Source organism: Camelus dromedarius, chromosome 6, assembly GCF_036321535.1.
Source record: "Camelus dromedarius isolate mCamDro1 chromosome 6, mCamDro1.pat, whole genome shotgun sequence".
Classification (NCBI taxonomy): domain Eukaryota; kingdom Metazoa; phylum Chordata; class Mammalia; order Artiodactyla; family Camelidae; genus Camelus; species Camelus dromedarius.
Genome location: NC_087441.1, coordinates 60,015,534 through 60,032,941, shown reverse-complemented (window position 1 = coordinate 60,032,941; position 17,408 = coordinate 60,015,534). Strand labels below are relative to the sequence as shown.

The 17,408-nt window shown below is 40.5% G+C and overlaps 2 protein-coding genes across 4 annotated transcripts in view; one reads left to right on the top strand and one right to left on the bottom strand.

Moving 5' to 3' along the window:
• The window catches only part of RNGTT (RNA guanylyltransferase and 5'-phosphatase), a 264,777-nt gene extending 253,729 nt beyond the window's left edge, over positions 1 to 11,048 (bottom strand). For 2 of the 3 annotated variants that reach the window (XR_010381315.1, XM_064486867.1), the window contains exon 1: positions 9,646 to 11,048. Coding sequence is in view for 1 of the 3 variants with exons in the window: in XM_064486867.1 (XP_064342937.1) it covers positions 9,646 to 9,730 (85 nt within the window). In the remaining 2 variants the exon portion in view is untranslated. The remainder of the gene's footprint in view (positions 1 to 9,645) is intronic. The other variant, XM_031456025.2, reaches the window with a different exon arrangement.
• A 193-nt stretch (positions 11,049 to 11,241) lies between these two features.
• Positions 11,242 to 14,999, top strand: PNRC1 (proline rich nuclear receptor coactivator 1). The gene is made up of 2 exons (XM_031456026.2): positions 11,242 to 11,781; positions 13,911 to 14,999. Exons 1-2 carry the CDS (start codon positions 11,242 to 11,244, stop codon positions 14,352 to 14,354), a joined length of 984 nt encoding a protein of 327 aa, XP_031311886.1. The 3' UTR covers positions 14,355 to 14,999.
• Positions 15,000 to 17,408: the final 2,409 nt, after the last annotated feature.

Sequence of the window (17,408 nt, the reverse complement as noted above, 5' to 3'; positions counted from 1 at the left end):
ACATGTTGGCAATGTGTGTCAGTGTTTAGTGCTCCTGATGTTGCTCAAAATGTTTTTTGGAACTTTTAATTTGGCATTGCCCTCAGGAATTGTGTCCCATCCTTTGGAAATTAATAATGGCCAGGAGAGAATCACCAATATTTGTACAGTGTAATAAGCACTTTCACATCCTTGGGACCTCATAACGACCCTGAAATAATGTAGGTAGATCTACCCAGTGGAAAGGTTTTTTTTTCTTTCAGCCAAACTCAGTGCCTTTATTTTCTTAAAGATCAAATATCTTTTAGAGCAAACTCTGGGAAATGAGGAGGACAATTACAATTGGACAGACTAAATTTTGGCATCAGTATCCCACAGATGGCATGGTTAGAAAAATCCAAGTCATTCTTAACTCTCTTTTCTCCCTCCCTCCAGCAATTTATCAGTATACCAAATCCTGTCAACTCCACCTGGAGGATTTCTCACTTACCTAATCCCTTCTACTCCCATCCAAGGTGCCTCAGTTCCCTCGAACCTTATCAGTTAAAATGTTTTCTAACTAGTCTCCTTGCTTTTCTGCTTTGGCTGTTTTAGGTCTCTCTTTCTAACCCCTCCAAAGTACTCTCCACTACACATGGCATCCTTTACGCACTTTTCAGGTTAACCACAGCACAGATGAGGAATTCAAAGTTCATCAGCAGGGCCCTGAGTGCCCCTCTCAGTATGACCTCCATCTAATGTTCCAGTATCTCTGGATTATTTTGTTTCCTACTCATGCCTGCCCTGCACATTCACGCCCCTGTACCTGTACTTTAACTTTGAAATCTTGTCAGTCTACTTTTTTAAAAACCATGTATTTCTTTAAAAAGTAAAGTAAATACAAGACCTAAAATGAAACCAGCCTCCTGGACTCCCTCTGCCCACCCTGGCTTCCTGTCCACATCTCCTCCCCCGAGCAACCTTCTAACCCACTTACCAGTTCTTTTAGTATTAATCTTCATATTTTAAAATAAAATGCTAATAATATATTTATTTTTTGGCTCAATATAAACTGATGACTTTCTACTATGAAGCTGAGATTTTAGCTCTGTGATCATCCAGTGACAATGACATACATGTACTTACACATACACACATTACGTACACTCTCCTTCCCCATCCTCCTAGGAGACTTATATCAGAAGTCTGGGTTCTATTGATATTTGGTGTGTCAGAAAACAAAAGTCAACCGAGTAAATCTGACACTCTACTTGGCTTTATTAAATGACTCATGAATCGGGCAGCATCTCATCTGGCAAGCGGAGAAGTCCTCCTGATGAGTTGTACAAAATGGAAGGTTTCTATAGGCAGAAAGAAGGAGTGACAAAGAAGTTAGCAAGCTTTTGGGGTTGTTGTTTTTTTTTTTCCCTTGGAAGCACTGGGGGTTGAACCCAGGACCTCCTACAAGCCAAGCTCTACCACTGAGCTGTAACCTTTACTCCCTACCCCCAGGACAGGGAAGTTAGAAGAGTGGATTATTTCAAGGAAGATCACCTTCCCTGAGCGGGAGGCAGGGGTCTTAGGCAGGTTGCCTTATTAGTGCTGATCAGAAAATTTCAGACTTAAAACCAAAACTGCAATTAGGCTAGGTGTTAAGTTTTGGTGTGACAATAGTGACTCTACTTGGGTCCTGTTGTCTCTTTTTATCAGGTGTTAACATGTAACTAGTTTTACTATGAAGATAGCCTCTTCCTGGGACTTTTCCTCTTCTCTGGAATTAATAATTGCCTTGCTCTTTCCTTGACTTTCTTTTCCTTGCTTCATTTTCCATTTACCCAGCATTTATTCATTGCCAAGATCCCTGCTAAAAGTGTACACCACTTCTCAATTCCTTCAAACGTATTGCAGATTCTATCAATTTCATTTTTCTCTTGGAAATCCTCCCCTCTGCTCAGAATCATCCATCTTCCTGCTTCAGGCTGAGCTGGTTGCTCTCTAGGCCACAGAACAGCTATCATTCTGAACTCACCTCTCACCCTTGTGCTGGAAATTCCTTCCCCTCCTCACCTATGTGGGATCTCACATTTCCTAGCTTCCATGTCTTATTCTTTCTCAGTTTACTCTCTTTAATGAAATGCCTTTCCTAGTAGTTTCCTGAGGGGGGAAATATGCACAGTAGAAATTTCTTGAATTTTTATGTTTTTGAAAGATCTTTATTTATTTGAAAGATCTTTATCATATCTTTAAGCTTGATTCAATAATTTGAGAGGTGTATTAGTTTAGGGTGTTATAACAAAGCACCACAGACTGAGTGGCTTATAGATAACAGAAGTTTACTTCTAACATTTCTGGAGACTGGAAGTCTGAGATGAGGGTGCCAGCCGGTTGGGTTCCGGTGAGAGCCCTCTTCTGAGTTACAGAATGCAGACTTTTCATTGTATGATAGAGAGCAGAGGAAAGGAAGCAAGCTCTCTCATAACTATTACAAAGGCACTAATCCCATTCGTGAGGGCTCCATGCTCCTGACTAATCACCCTCCAAAGGCCCCACCTCCTAACCTTCACGTTGGGAGGAAGGGTGTTAACTTGAAAATTTCAGAGGGACACAATAACAGGAGGAAACAGACTTCTAAGCTGGAATTCATTTACTCTTGGAATTGAAGTCATCGTTCCATTGCCTTCTAGCTTCAAGCTGATTATTTCAGATACTATTCTAATTCTGATGCTTTGTATGTGACCTGTTTTTCCCTCAGAAAGATTTTAACAGCCATGTCTTTTTTTATTATTATCTTTCTTGGTGTAGGCTTATTTTCATCCATTATGCTGAGCACTCAGTGAGCCATTTCAACCTGCAGCTTCATGTTCTTCAGTTCTCGGAAATTTGCGTGGTTTATTTCCTTGTTAATTTCCTTCTCTCAATTTGCTGTTTTAGCTTTTTGGAATTCTTATTTCGAATATTGGGTCTCCTGGACAGATCTGATCATTTCCCTTTATTTCCTATTTTTCAAACATCTTTAGGTTTTACTTTCTGGAAGACTGCCTTAAATTTACCTTTTTTTTTTCAACTGGAATTTTTATTTTTGCCATGATGTTTTAAATTTGCATAGCTCTTTTTAAATTCTATTTCCTTCTTAAAGTCTCTTGTTTTTGTTTCATGGATGTACTATACTCCTAACACTCTAAAGCTATTAATTAAAGGGGCTTTTTAAAAAAAAAAACTTTCTTCTCTCTGTCTCTGTGTCCTGAAGGTTCTTTTTCATTCCTGTTTGTTTGTTTGTCTGGTGATCCTTGCCTGACTGCTTACACTATATGGTACAGCAATAAGAAGCAGATGGTAAGCTTGGTGTGCACCACATGGATTTTTGGCTAGTGGGCATCGCTATGGGATGACCTAGGAAGGCTGTGTCTTAAAGGACCCGTGATGTCACTGTTTAAACTAATCACATTATATGCAATTGCTGTACACATGCAGAATAACTGTAATATGCTAACTTACTAATTAGGCCAAAATATCATCCTCATCTCTCTTCTGAAACTCAGAAAGCTAATGACATAATTTTAGATATAGCATCTATAGCAGTGAGTCATATTTGGCTGAGAGTCATAATCAATATCTCAGAGAAAACCTGGCAAAATACCAACATCACAGCTTCATCCTGAGCTGCTCTGTGCTTATTCTTTGACTCTGCAATCCAAACATTCTTTTGGTCTTTCTCTGTGTTCAGGAATGTGAAAAAACGATATAACTCAGGGAATTTCAGTTTTATTTTCTTATACAAATCTTAAATTTCAAAGGATACAATAAGGACACAGTAAAGATAACTCAGGCAATGTTGATTGGGTTGTTTTGGACAAATTCTGAATCTTTCTGGATATTATAAGGACATGGAAAATCTTCTTTCTTAGGAAAGATTAATAGAAAATCATTGGCAAAATCTCATTTTATTTTTTGTATTCTGGGGTTACAAACTTCAGGAAAAAAAAAACTCTACACAGTCCCACCTAGACTTGAAAATCATAAGCATTTCTCTAAAACAAGTATTCATTTTTGAACCTTTTACCATTACATAGCTGGAAGAGCCCTAGAGTCTGAAATTCTACTTTATCAGATCACTCTAAGTTCAAATACTGTAAAAATTGGGGCACTGCAGTATTTTGTAAAAATGAAATATGTTATTTTCTTCATAGAATTTTTAGCTGACTAGAAGGACAGGATTGAATGGATTGTTCTGGGATCTGAAAAATAAAGGAGATTTGAGAGAGTATGTTTCAATTCATCTTCTTTAATTTATTTTACATTTCTCAGAAGTAGTTTAACTCCTATTTTCTGGAAATGTCAAATGAAATCGCCAAAGATAACCAGACTGATTAAACAAATGGATTTTCAAGTTTTTGCTGAACAAGAGTAAGAATAATTTTTCTACCATGGGATCAAAGGCAAGTAAAGACAATTGTTTTGAGGTTCTTTTGTTTTGGAGGAACAAAACAAAAAAAATTCAATTAATTTGGCTTTAAAATGAAAATATCAAAAATAAAACCTTACTAAACCCCGACAACTGTATTTTCTTCCCCAAATGCCGCCTCTGGATTTTCTACTCCTGTCAAAGCTATTATTTCTCTACAGGTCAACCAGAGTGGAAAGCCTGGCAGCATTTCTCTTCTTCTCTCATCTCCTTCCCTCTGCTCCCCCTCATACTTCCCACCCTGTCTCATCTCCCCCCGTCTCTGGCTCTGATGTCCATGTCTACCCTTCTACTTCCTCCGAACTATCTTCGTCCGAGACTACAGGTGCCTCACAGCTAAGTTACTGCCATTTGCCTCACTGCCTCCAATCTATTTTTAGAGGCATTTCAAGCTTTTTTGCCTACAGAATCAGGTGAGTAAAGGAGTTAAATGATCTGGATGAGCATGGGCCTTATTTTAAAAGGGCCACCTCTACTCAACCCCAGCCAACTGTTGCTCCACCAAGGATGATGGAACAGTATAGTTAGAAATCCAACTTTCCAAGAAAAATCAGAGATCTCCAGAGTTTCCATATATTCTCTCGCTTCCCCTGGATTTCTGGGAACGTACATCCGAGAAGAGGGATGTCTGGTGCCTGGAAGACAGGTTATACAGTGCACTGGGCGGCCAAGCCTCTCCATGCTTGTCATGTCCACAGTCCCTGAACTGGTTCTAAGTGGTTCCTTATGTACATGCCTTTCGCCATCCGCATCCTGCCTCATCATCCTCACCAGGAAGTGCCCAGAGAAGGTCTGATCTAGTAAGAAAGTTCTGTTGAACCAGGATGATGGTGATGAGTCATTCAAACATCCAGTGAAAACCAATCCAAACTAGACCAATCAGTTCCTCCCTCTGGAATTTGAACTTTAGATAAATAGTGAGTTAACTGGTAGCGGTGGTAGAAGAAGAAACACAAAAAGCATAAACAGAAAGTGGTTGAGTCATGGGAATGACAGGACATTAAAGCAAGAAAACATCTTCTGTGAAGGGATGACCAAATAACCTAGTAACTAGGGCTGCACTGGATCCTGAAGAAATTTTGTGTTTCCAAACCTCATTCCAGGTCTGTTAGGCATGATACAGTAATTCTGGTTCTTCCCATGAATTTCTTGGGATCCTATGAGGCCTGGTTTGTGATCACTCTTATCTCCCTTATGTCTGTGTGTTTATATCTCTAAAACAAACATCCCATTACTTTAGGTAACCTGAGTGAATTCTTGCTACGAAAAAAACTAACAATGTATTCAATACTCTTTTTTTTTTAATTTGTTTTATTTTTTATGTTTTGGGGGGAGGTAATTAGGTTTACTTATTTTTAGAGGTACTGGGGATCGAACCCAGTACATTGTGCATTCTAACTGAGCATGTGCTCTACCACTTAGGCTATACCGTTCTCCTTCGATGCTCTTTTTTTTTAAAGAGATAATTTTACTCAAACCTTGATTAATTGTAAACTGCTTGTCCTAAGTTCTTTTCTGTGGTCGTCTGCTTTTCTCCTCTATTTGTTTTGATGTGTAAGACTGTTCTGGAATACTTACTGAGAACACTGGTTGCTGAAGTAAATGTATATCAATAAGTCAATAAAAATGTGCCAATATTCTACAGAGTGCATTGCCACACACACAAATGGCATTAAGTTTTTGATGACTTGATCAAGAATAGTTGCAAGTAGGGATGGGCCTGGATGTCCCCAGTTTGACAGGGAGCTTAAATCATGAGGCAGCACTGAGTCTGCAGTTACAAAACACTCCAGAGCAGGGGTTATGCTTTACTTCCAGGGTTTGAGTATTTAAGCGAGGGGGAATGAAATAGAATCATGATGAGAACAACAGAAAAAAATGAAAAAATGAGAAGGGGAGAAAGACATGAGAGACAAAGTAGACAGACTAAGACATCAAAGTTAATGAAGTGAATGATGACTGATGGGATACCGAAGGATTATACATGAGGGCACAACTGCAGTTTGGGTGAGGGGTTAAAAATTTAGGATTATGTTGGGTAGAAAAATAATTTTTTTTTTACAATGGAATAAATGTTCTAAATGATTTCATAGTATTTGACTTAAATTAGAATTTTTAAAAAATCAACATAGGTGCATGACTTTAAAAAGAAATGTCTTCCAACTTTTTGAAAAAAAAAATTGGTCTAGCATTGATATTATCCTAATCCCAATCTGTACTCATTCAGAACAATCTGATATTCATCCCTGGTTTCCAGATTTTGCCACTAGTAGTTTTCTTCATTTAAAGGAAATAAGATTCCTTATAAAATAGCTCATTCCATGTTTTCAGTTAGAGAAAGAAGATAATCTGGAACATCTTGCTATACAAAGAAAGAATGTTTTCAAAAATGTTTGGGAGAAATGCTGAAGAGACAAGAGGACCATCTTAAAAGGCCTTTTACTGGCCAAGGTCTAAAGATTTGAGCCAAAAAAGGGAAATGATTATAGATCATTGACATGTTAATCTATGAAAGTCCATAATGATTCTCCAAAGGAAAAAGTTTACAATTTAGTCTTAGGCAGTTTGGCTATAAAAGACAGTGAATGTGATAATATAGATCTGTTAATTTTTAAAAATTTGAATAAATACAGAAAATTATATGTATGGGGTTTTATAAAACTCTAAACCATATTATTAGTTGATAAAGCACAAACATGCCTTGTCTCTAATTGTGAAAGTAGAAAAGGATGAATGGAGGAATTGGGAATCAGTCAAGCAATCCTGGAAAAAAAAATTAACTATATCAAGAACAGAAAGAACTGCTTCACACCATTTGTCACACACAACAACCAGGCAGAATGGAGATTCAACAAATAGACAATTCAATGCTGTGTTTCAAGATGCTGATTTGCCAAACCTACTGAGGAAGACAGAAGACAGTTAATTGTGTGGACTCCTCCATCACTGTCTCATGAAAGATGATATTTCAGTGTTCTTACTTACTATAATTAATTAATGAGACAAAAATCAGTTTGCAAAAATGAACTGTCTAGGTCAATATATAATGATAAGAAACTAGGTTCTGGTGGGAGGGTATAGCTCAGTGGTAGAGTGCATAAGCATGCACAAGGTGCTGGGTTCAATTCCCAGTAGATAAATAAATAAATATAATTACCTCTCCCACCCACAACCCCTGCCAAAAAAAGAAGTTTACATTGTTTAAAAAGAAAAAGAAAAAAAAAGAAACTGGGTTCTGTAAGTAGCCAAGTGAAACAAAAAATATTTCAGGACAGGCATTAGGTTGCATTCTATGAGTAGCAAAGATTTTTAAAGTTTTAGCAATGTATATAAAAGGAGAGCCAGCCGGAAAGCACAACCAGGCCTGTGACCCAGCTAAGATTCAATTGGTTGAAACCTCAGCTGGTTGAAATAACAGGCTTTTTTCCTTTGGTTTCCTTTCTAGGATGAAACAGAATCAAGTATCCATAATATTATTGTACCCCAGGGCTGCCACTAGTTCTTTTGAAACCTTTGTACCAGTACGAAAAAGAGATCCCTTTCTCCAGGTGGCCCCAGCCTCTGGGAGGATGGCTTTTAACTGCAGAGTGAGAGCTGTATTTCAGCTCCTCCTGTCCCTTCAGCCAGGCACCCATGTGCAGAGCACAACCTGCAAAGGCTTGCTGTCCTTCTTAGGAAAGTTTAAGAAATAAACAAGTGGTAAAATTCCTGCAAATCCAGAAAGATGTAAGCGGAGGGATAATGAAGACATTAATTTCGACCTATAGTAATAATACTTTACCAACAATTTAAGTGTCAGTATAAATTTTGTCACTGCTGTGAAAATTTGTGCATATTTTGTTTGCTTTTAAATACAAACCTTAAATTTTAAGTGAACTTTTCAGAATATCTTCATAAAATAAGGTCTGTGATCAATGCTTAAATGTCAGGGAAAATAATTTGTAAAGTATAAATATTTTGATTTCATATTTATGTTCAATGTTTATAAGAATATTATTTCACAGATCTGAAAGATTAATAATTTGAGAATAAAGCAAAGTATAAATTGGAGTAATTGTTCCTCTCTTCACACAGGTGTCCTTTAGAGATCAGATATTTAAGATCTAAGCAACAACAGGTAGAGAAAATGGAGATAAAGTCACAGTGAGTGAGGAAGAAAGACATTCAGAGCAGGAGGAAAGATGATATTCCAGGTAGAGCGAGAGAGAGGAGGAGGACAGAAGTAAAAAGTGAGAAACACAAAGGTAGGCAGAAAAGAAGGCAGAGGAATTCATAGGGCTGTGATGCATTAACGCAAGTAAACTGGTTATTTCACAAATGGGCTTTACCTCTTTTCCCTGCTCTTTAATACCTGGTTTACTTTCTAATTGTTTATTAAAAACAACAACAACAACAATAACAGCAGCAAAACTCCTCTAAAGAAACTGTTGACTTAACAAAAATAAAACCAAGACATGCACTGGAACAAAAATTTTCAGAACCCTAAAGTCCTTTCAGGAGTTACTTTACCCTTGGAATGCCTTGCTACCTCCAAGATTGGCTCTTTGGGCTCAGACAAGAGCATTTGACCTTTTCCTTTGTATCATATAGCACAGATAAAACTAGGTTTGAATATTAAATTTAGAACTTACTGAAGACTAAGGGTCTATAGGAACTATACACAAAGGGTAACATGAAATCCAATAATCTGGTTTATAAAACCCGGACTGCTGTCTTCCAATGGTCCATTTCAGCTCCCAGTCTCTTGGTGGTGGGCACCATCTTAGCCCCTAACACTCAAGTGGCCACAGCTGCAAGGCTACAGAATCCAGGGTCTAACACAAGGCCTACCCTTCAGGTCTCAAATGCAAAAAAAACAATAACCCCAACACTCACCCAAGAGACACACGCACAGACAATAATAGCTGTCCTTATCTAGGGCCCCTCTGAATTGACTATAAATTAGCAGCTCCCTGAAGGGTAAATTATTCTTCAGGACAGTTTGATAGCACCCCCTACCAACCCCCCCCCAACAAAGTCAAATCTTAGGCCCTGGGATGCAGTGAAAAGAGCAGAGCGTCAGGCTTTAGGAGTTAAAGTGATTTAGTCCCTAAATTCTCGTGAGTTACGTTATCCTTAAAGGCTTTATTTACACCATTTACATATCTTTATTTACTTTAAAGGATTAGAGCAAGAATAAAATGAGATAACACATGAAAAAGTGCTTTGAAAGTAGGAATTCTTACCAAAAGAACAAGTTACCTCATTCCAGAGGTTCCGTACTCTTTGCCTGCTCTCCTCCATCAACTCTTGCCAGGCCATTCTCCTCATGGGATCACTCTTGCCAGACCATTCTCCTCAAGGGATCTGAACTCCCAACTTCAATTTTCAAGACCTGACGTCAAGTGAAAGGCTAAGATCTTTTACAGCTCTGGAAGTGTATGATTCCCATTCATCCAACGATCAGGAGCACTTACTATGTTTTAAGTGTTGGAAACACAGAAGTGAGTAAAATCCAGCAAAAATGAGGAAGTCCAGCAATCAGTAACGATGGAACGTAGTATTAAATGTTTACATAAAGTTATTGGGAAGCATTTCTCTGGATATTTCGTCAAACTTGGAGTTCAGATCCTGCCGTTAGCTTATTGTATGGTGTTTGACAAGTTCTTTTTGCCTCCCTAAGCCCGTTCTCTCCTGTAAACTGGAGATAAAATATAGTACCTTTTCCTTAGAGTTGTTTCGAGGTTCAAATGAGATAATTTATGTAAAGAACAGTTCGCGGTACGTAAGTGCTTAATAAATAGCCACAATTCTTTTTGTGTGAGAGCATAGTTCGGGCAGATGATGAGATTTCTATCAACACAGCTAGCAAAATGCACTGCATGTCGCAAACCTGTTTCACTTTCTGAGACGCAAGCCTCCTCCTTTGCTTCCTTCTCAGTATCAGTCACTGATTCGCGATCCCAAAGTCCCACAGTACGAAAGCAGTAACATTTCCAATGCCCAATTACGGATTTATGGAGAACTTTGCATAAATTAAGAGGCCAATTTCAATCAGTAAGTCACTCCCTTCTTACTCCAATTACCATAGTTAATGAGCGGCGTTTCTCAGCCGAGTTAATGAAAAAAAGTGAGTCACACTTCATCAAATGTAACTTAAATGTGTACTGGTTTTCTTTATGATTGAGAAGAATGAAATCACTACAATGTACTTTGAAATCTTAAATAAAAATAATAACGTTATTATGTTGAGCTTGAAATAAATACTTCCCCAAGGTCAGCGGCCGAAGAGTCGTCAGTGGCCTTGATGCTTCCAGATTCTTTTCCCCTAGCTCCCGCCCCAACTCCCATTCCCAAATTCAGCCTTGATCTTGCAGTCTGACCGAAGCCTTCAGGGCGAGGTGCGGGGGTGCGGAACGAGAAGAGTGGGGGAGGTAGGGCAGGTGGGGCTGAAACGGAACTTCATTGTTCGCGGGACCGACTCTTCCCGAAAGAGCCCGTTGGCAGCGCCTGCGCAGTGCGCACTCTTTGTGCAGGGCTGCAGCAAGCGAGTTGTTTGTGTGTCTCTCTCCGAGGCGGCGGAGGCGGGGCCAGAGGGGCGTGGCATCCCCTTTCGCATTCCGATTGGGTCTTCGTAGAGGATGGGCGGGCACAGGGCGGAGCTTCTGATAACAACACTCAAAGCGGAGGCTGAGGCTATTTGTTGCTGCGCCGCCACCGCCCGAACCATGGTCCATGCTTCTCTCGGGTTCTCTTAGCAGCAGCCGCCGCCTTCGCTGCCCTGTGATTTCTGGCCTCACTTCCTCCTTCTACTCCTCTGAGCCACTTTTCCTCTTAGCGCTATGACCGTCGTTTCTGTCCCGCAGCGGGAGCCGCTTGTTCTGGGCGGCCGCCTTGCGCCTATGGGCTTTTCCGCCCGCGGTTACTTCGGGGCCCTCCCGATGGTGACCACGGCTCCACCGTCTTTACCCCGGATCCCGGACCCCAGGGCGCTGCCCCCTACCCTTTTCCTCCCTCACTTCCTAGGGGGAGACGGTCCGTGTCTGACCCCTCAGCCTCGCGCCCCGGCACCTCTGCCCAGCTGCAGCCTCGCCACGGTGGGGGGCACCCCTCGGGCAGCACCGAAGAAGCGGCGAAAGAAGAAAGTGAGGGCCAGCCCGTCGGGGCAGCTTCCCAGCCGCTTCCACCAGTACCAGCAGCACCGGCCAAGCCTGGAGGGCAGGCGGAGCCCCGCGACGGGCCACAGCGCAGCGCAGCAAGTCTCGGACCAGGCCGCCGCCTGGGCCCCGGCTCCTGCGACCGCAACCCGAACTGAGGAAGCCAGCCCTTTCCTTGGCCCGCTGCCGCCCGCGGCTCCCGGACAGCCCTCGTTCAGAAGAGAGGTAAGGGCCGCGAGGGGCACGGCCGGGGACTGTTGGCGTCCCGGCCCCTAGACGGACACAGCCGGGCCCCGAGGTTTGGGGCCTTGCGCTGAGGGGTCGAGACGGGGGGGGGGGGCCAGGTTAAGGGACGGCTGTTTACTCGGGAGGGAAGTTTCCGTGACGCCTGCTCTCTTCTTGCTGGGGGCCGAAGGGGGAGGGGGAAGGCTTGCGCTGGCGCTGCTGATTGGCTCCTCGGAGCCAGCCAATGAGATGAGCGTGTGCGCCCCAGCAACAGCCCGGATTTAGAAGGCTGGCGGCGTTCCAGGGGGTTTTGGCGTTCTGGGCGCGCGCGGGGGTGGGGGAGCTTGGTGGGGGGAGCATGGTGGGGGACGCGGCCCGCGGGAGGCTGACGTCAGCGCGCGCTACGTGCTAAGCGGTCCGGCGCCCATGAAGGAGGCGAGCAGGGTTGGGGTGGGAGGGCGAGGGTTAAGGGCCCGCTGGCGGCTTCCGACCGTTGGTAACGCCGAGACTAGTCGGGACGCGCGTATGGCCCCGCGCCGCCCGTTGTAGGGTTTGCAGTGGGCCGCCGGCCGCCCGGTTCCGGTTGGCTTCTTGATGAGTTGTGAGGTGCCCCGGGTGGGGCGCCGATCCAACTGGGGCTCGGCTCCTCGCCGGGCCGACCTACTTACATGTACTTTTCAACTTGGAAAGTTGGCAGGAGCGACGGCAGAGTTGTTGCCTCTTAGGAGCGCTAGATTTTGTATGCTAGTCTATCGGATGAGCGGAATGTATTAACAACCCGTGCTGAATACTGTTCCCTGCTTTCTTTACGGAAAGCAGTTTTACTTGTGTCCAGAATGAAATTTTTGAAAGTTACCAATTTACATTATGCTGCCCGATTTGCTGTTGGACTAGGATAAAACTGATGAAAACTCAAACGGCATAAAGTTGCTAAAATGACTTAAAGTAACCTTTATCAAAATAAAACATTGGCTTTAATTTTTAAGGCTTTCATAATAATGATGAAAATAAGTTACTGACATTTGTTGAAAGAATATTGGCCTGAGAGATTTGCAGCCTATCTAGCCGTGCTCTTGGGAAAAGTTAAATTTGCCTACCTTGATCTCTTAAATTATCATCGATTCCTTTCAGTTCCATGGCTCTCCTTAAATTTTAGTGATAGTCTAAAAAAGAGCTTTTGTACTTGTCCTAGTCAGAGTCCTTTATGTTCTAGAACAGTATTAAAACCAGGGAGCTCTGTTGGCAGTTAACTTTATTGACATGGATTATGTTACCTTGTGCTCCGGCTTTCTGTATTTGTGTCTTGTTTTCCTACCGTATTGCAAGTGTTGAAAGGGCAGTGATCTAATAGATTACCGTGTCTTTCCATCTCCTCCTGGCTTCCTATAAGGATCCCTTGAGTTAGGAAAATGGGTGGAATTCGTGCAGTAAAGTTCTTGAAGCAGTTAAATCAGAAGGTAGGGGACTGGCAGAAAGCATTCCTTAGTATGTATTGTACGTATAACTGGGCAAGGTGGTAGAAAGTGGTAAGTATTTTAGTATTTAAAATTATGAAATTTTGCTTTTAGAAGCTGGGAGATAATTTTTATGTGTGTACTTAGTAACCATTATCAAAACACTTCCTCACTTAAAATCTAGCTCCTGCTAATCAAATTTTTATTCTGAAATAATTTTTTCAAGTACTTACCTTAAAAGGTAAATAGTGTATCTATTAACATAGCCCTTTTCTTGATTAAATGCTTAATTAACCAAAGCTTTTGAAAATTTCTCTTGGCAACATCCTACTGTAAAAACACTGACCTTTAGTTTAGCAGGAAGAGGTTGGCACAGAGGTTTGGAAGATAGCCCATTGCTCTTATAGAAAGATGGACCTGGTTACCTTGGGCTTTTTATATTTTAGAATCACCTCACACTGCATCCTGGTAACAGTGATGATTAACTGTTTCTAGTGTACAATTATACGTGTGCCTATTTGGACATCCAGTAATAAGTGTAGCAAGCACATTTAATCAAGACAGTGAATGAGAAAGTCCAGGGGAACTTTTTATAAGAAAATAGATATATGGTGAGATTCATGACTGATTTTTATCATGAGACTGTATTCATTTTTATGTTCCTTGTCTTTGTAGGTTTTAAAATCAAAGATGGGAAAATCGGAGAAAATTGCCATTCCCCACGGCCAGCTTGTTCATGGTATACACTTGTGTGAACAACCAAAGATAAACAGACAGAAAAGCAAATATAATTTACCACTAACCAAGATCACCTCTGCAAAAAGAAATGAAAATAACTTTTGGCAGGATTCTGTTTCATCTGATATAATTCAGAAGCAGGAAAAAAAGCCTTTTAAAAATACCGAGAACATTAAAAATAAGCATTTGAAGAAATCAGCATTGCTAACTGAAGTGAGCCAAAAGGAAAATTATGCTGGGGCAAAGTTTAGTGATCCACCTTCTCCTAGTGTTCTTCCAAAGCCTCCTAGTCACTGGATGGGAAGTACCATTGAAAATTCCAACCAGAATAGGGAGTTGATGGCAGTACACTTAAAAACTCTCCTAAAAGTTCAAAGTTAGATTTCAGTATGTATGTAAAACATAGTTTTTCCAAAATCCCTGGACTCTTGAAAAAGAAATGTGGTACAGAAATGGAAAGTTGCCTTGTTGCAACATACAAGTGCAAAAGATGAGTTTTAAAAATTACAAACAGCTTGTATTATATTTTATATTTTGTAAATACTGTATACCATGTATTATGTGTATATTGTTCATACTTGAGAGGTACATTATAGTTTTGTTATGAAAGTATGTATTTTGCCCTGCCCAAATGGTAGGTGTTTTGTATATAAACAGTGGAGAAATTTTAAGTGTGCTAAGGCACATGGAAGACCGATCTATTTGCACAAGGTACTGAGATTTTTTTTCAAGAAACAGCTGTCGAATCTCAAGGTGAAGATCTAAATGTGAACAGTTTACTAATGCACTACTGAAGTTTAAATCTGTGGCACAATCATTGTAAACATGGAGTTTGTCTGTGTTTCTCTAAATTGATTTCTGCCTTCTAATAATCTGTAATTACTGGAAAACAACTTCCCATTTTTTACCAAATTTAGTTTCTGGTTTTTGGTTTATATCCATTCAAATTTAAAAATTTAATGCCAACAAAATCGGTTGTAATCAAATTTTTAAATAATAATAATTTGGCCCCCCCCTTTTAAACTAGTCTTGACTCTTTGTGTGTGGCTGTTTTTTCATGTTTGAATGTGTGACTAGGAGATGGATTTTAAGTTTGCATTTTACTGGCTAAATGTCTGTACTAATTGTACCTCCTCCCTCTGAAATTTGAAGAGTCCAGTTTGACACCACTACCTCTAAGGGGAGGTATTCCCCATCTCATGAATGGAAATGGTTGTGGGCAAAAGTAAGGCTGACTAGTTTATAGCTTATATGTTTTTATGCATGAACTGTTTCATAAAATACCATTTGACTTACCATATATTTACAATGAAAGAAAATGGCACTTGTTTGGTGTGCAAAATTTGTTGATACTGAATGGGATACTTGAACCAAAGCAAATATAGTTGATGTTAAAATAATAGATGGAGATTTTGGATTCTGAAGCTTGAAGTTGGCAGCGTATGTATTTTTACTTTGAAATTCAAACTTCTACTCAGTAGTGTATTTATAAGGTCTTATTCCAGTAAGAAATTCTAGAACACAATTTCCCCTGTATGGTTTTTCGTTATACAAAGCCAAAGTTCATCTCAAATAACAAAGGAAAAGTTTTTCTGAGTAATTGGGCAATATTTAGACATGAGAAAAGGTAAAGGTGTTAAGAGGCTATATGTGATTCCATACGGTAGATTGTATAGGTCAGAAAGGTGCTACCATCCTGGGGAAAAAATGAGTTGTTCCCATCTTGTTTCACACAGGAAGGGTGACACTTAAGACGCTTAAATATCCTTACTTAGAATCACTGTTGACTTGATAAGCAGTGCCACGATGGTATGACTCACATAGCCACTACAAAACCAAGATGTGTATTAGATGTGTGGTATGGTATACAGCTTGTAAACAATGCATCCAAACCATTTTTGGGGACACTATGATATACTTCATTATTACAAACAAGTATATGTAGCTGGCTTTAAAAAAAGCTTTTAGAGAAATCTTAACAATATAACTGAGCTTTGAACCCTGTTGAAGTTATGACTAAGAAGTGCTAACATGTTGGTAAAGAGAATGGTTAAATTTTTTAAAGGAATGATGTGAGGAAAGGTTATGTTATAAAGTAACAGGGTTTATAGCTTGAAGAGTGGTTGAATTAGTCTACAGAAAGTACAGTGAGGAGGTATTAAACTTAAAAATTTAGTTTTGGTGAAAATACTTAACCTAGCAGCCTATTGTTGGGCTAGCCTGTTGGGCTGCTGTAACAAAATACTGGCATATAAACAAATTTCTCAGTTCTGTAGGCTGGGAAGTCCAAGATAAAGGCGCCAGCAGACTTGCTGTCTAGAGAGAGCCCACTTAGAGGTTCACAGATGGTGTCTTTTTGCTGTGGATGCACATGGCAGAAGTGAGAGAGCTTTCTGGGGCCCCTTTTAATGCCGTTCATGAAGGTTCCTGCTGTTAGGTCCTAATCAATTCCCAAAGTCTACCTCCTAGAACCGTCACCTTGGGGGTTGGGTTTCAACATAGGAATTCAGACCATAGTCCAGCCCAATTATTCGGCCATTGTTTTTCTCTCATTTGAAATCTCTTGAAACATTTCCTCCAGTGTTCCTGTAATTTATTTTGTTTTGTGGCTATATAAAGCAAACATTGTGTTTGCAGTCACCAGCTTGAGTCCTGAATTTTAACTAATGGCCTGGTTAAAAAATTGTAATTGCAAAGAGTTAAAAGGTTTATAACTATGAGTGGAAAAAACTTGCATGCAGTGGTATTTCCCTATAGAACAAATACCAATATGTGGTTTAGTGTTCTATACTTAAGTTGCTTTTAGGTAGATTTGTACAATTTGATACCAGGTTTATTCAACTCATACTATTGATGTAGTGACACTATAGAAAGCTGCTTTTATTTGCACTCATCTTGGTGCTAGTTCTCAAAAGCAGTTAGATGTCTGGGGGAGGGTTAGGGCTGTCCTAGCTCAGGGCAACCAACCTTCCCTATTCCTGTTCTTCCAGAAGCAGTGCTGTGGAGAGAGCCATGCATGGTTATTAAAAGATTTGAGATTACCCAAAAAAGTGGGATGGGGTGGGGGAGGAGGAGCCTGGTTTTGAGATTAAGGAGGCCTTCAAGAGGCAGTATAAGGGCAGGTAAATTTTGAGTGGGGACATTAAGCAATCAGTTCTAGAAAGGAAGGGAACGGGTTTGAAGATGCAAAGGAACTTCTGTTTGACATTGGCATTTTGTATGAGTCTCCATTCCTCCCTACATAAATGCAGATATCTTACAAATAGATGGGAAAACTCATTTTAGAAGTTCAAGGCCATAGTGAAACTACAGTCCCCATCTTGGATAAAAACTGCCTCAACTACCTCTCCCCTCCTTGTTTGAAATATCCTTTTGTGTCATATTTGAGCAGCATGTCTAGAATTTAATGTGTAGGGGCTTATGTGTGAAGTTACG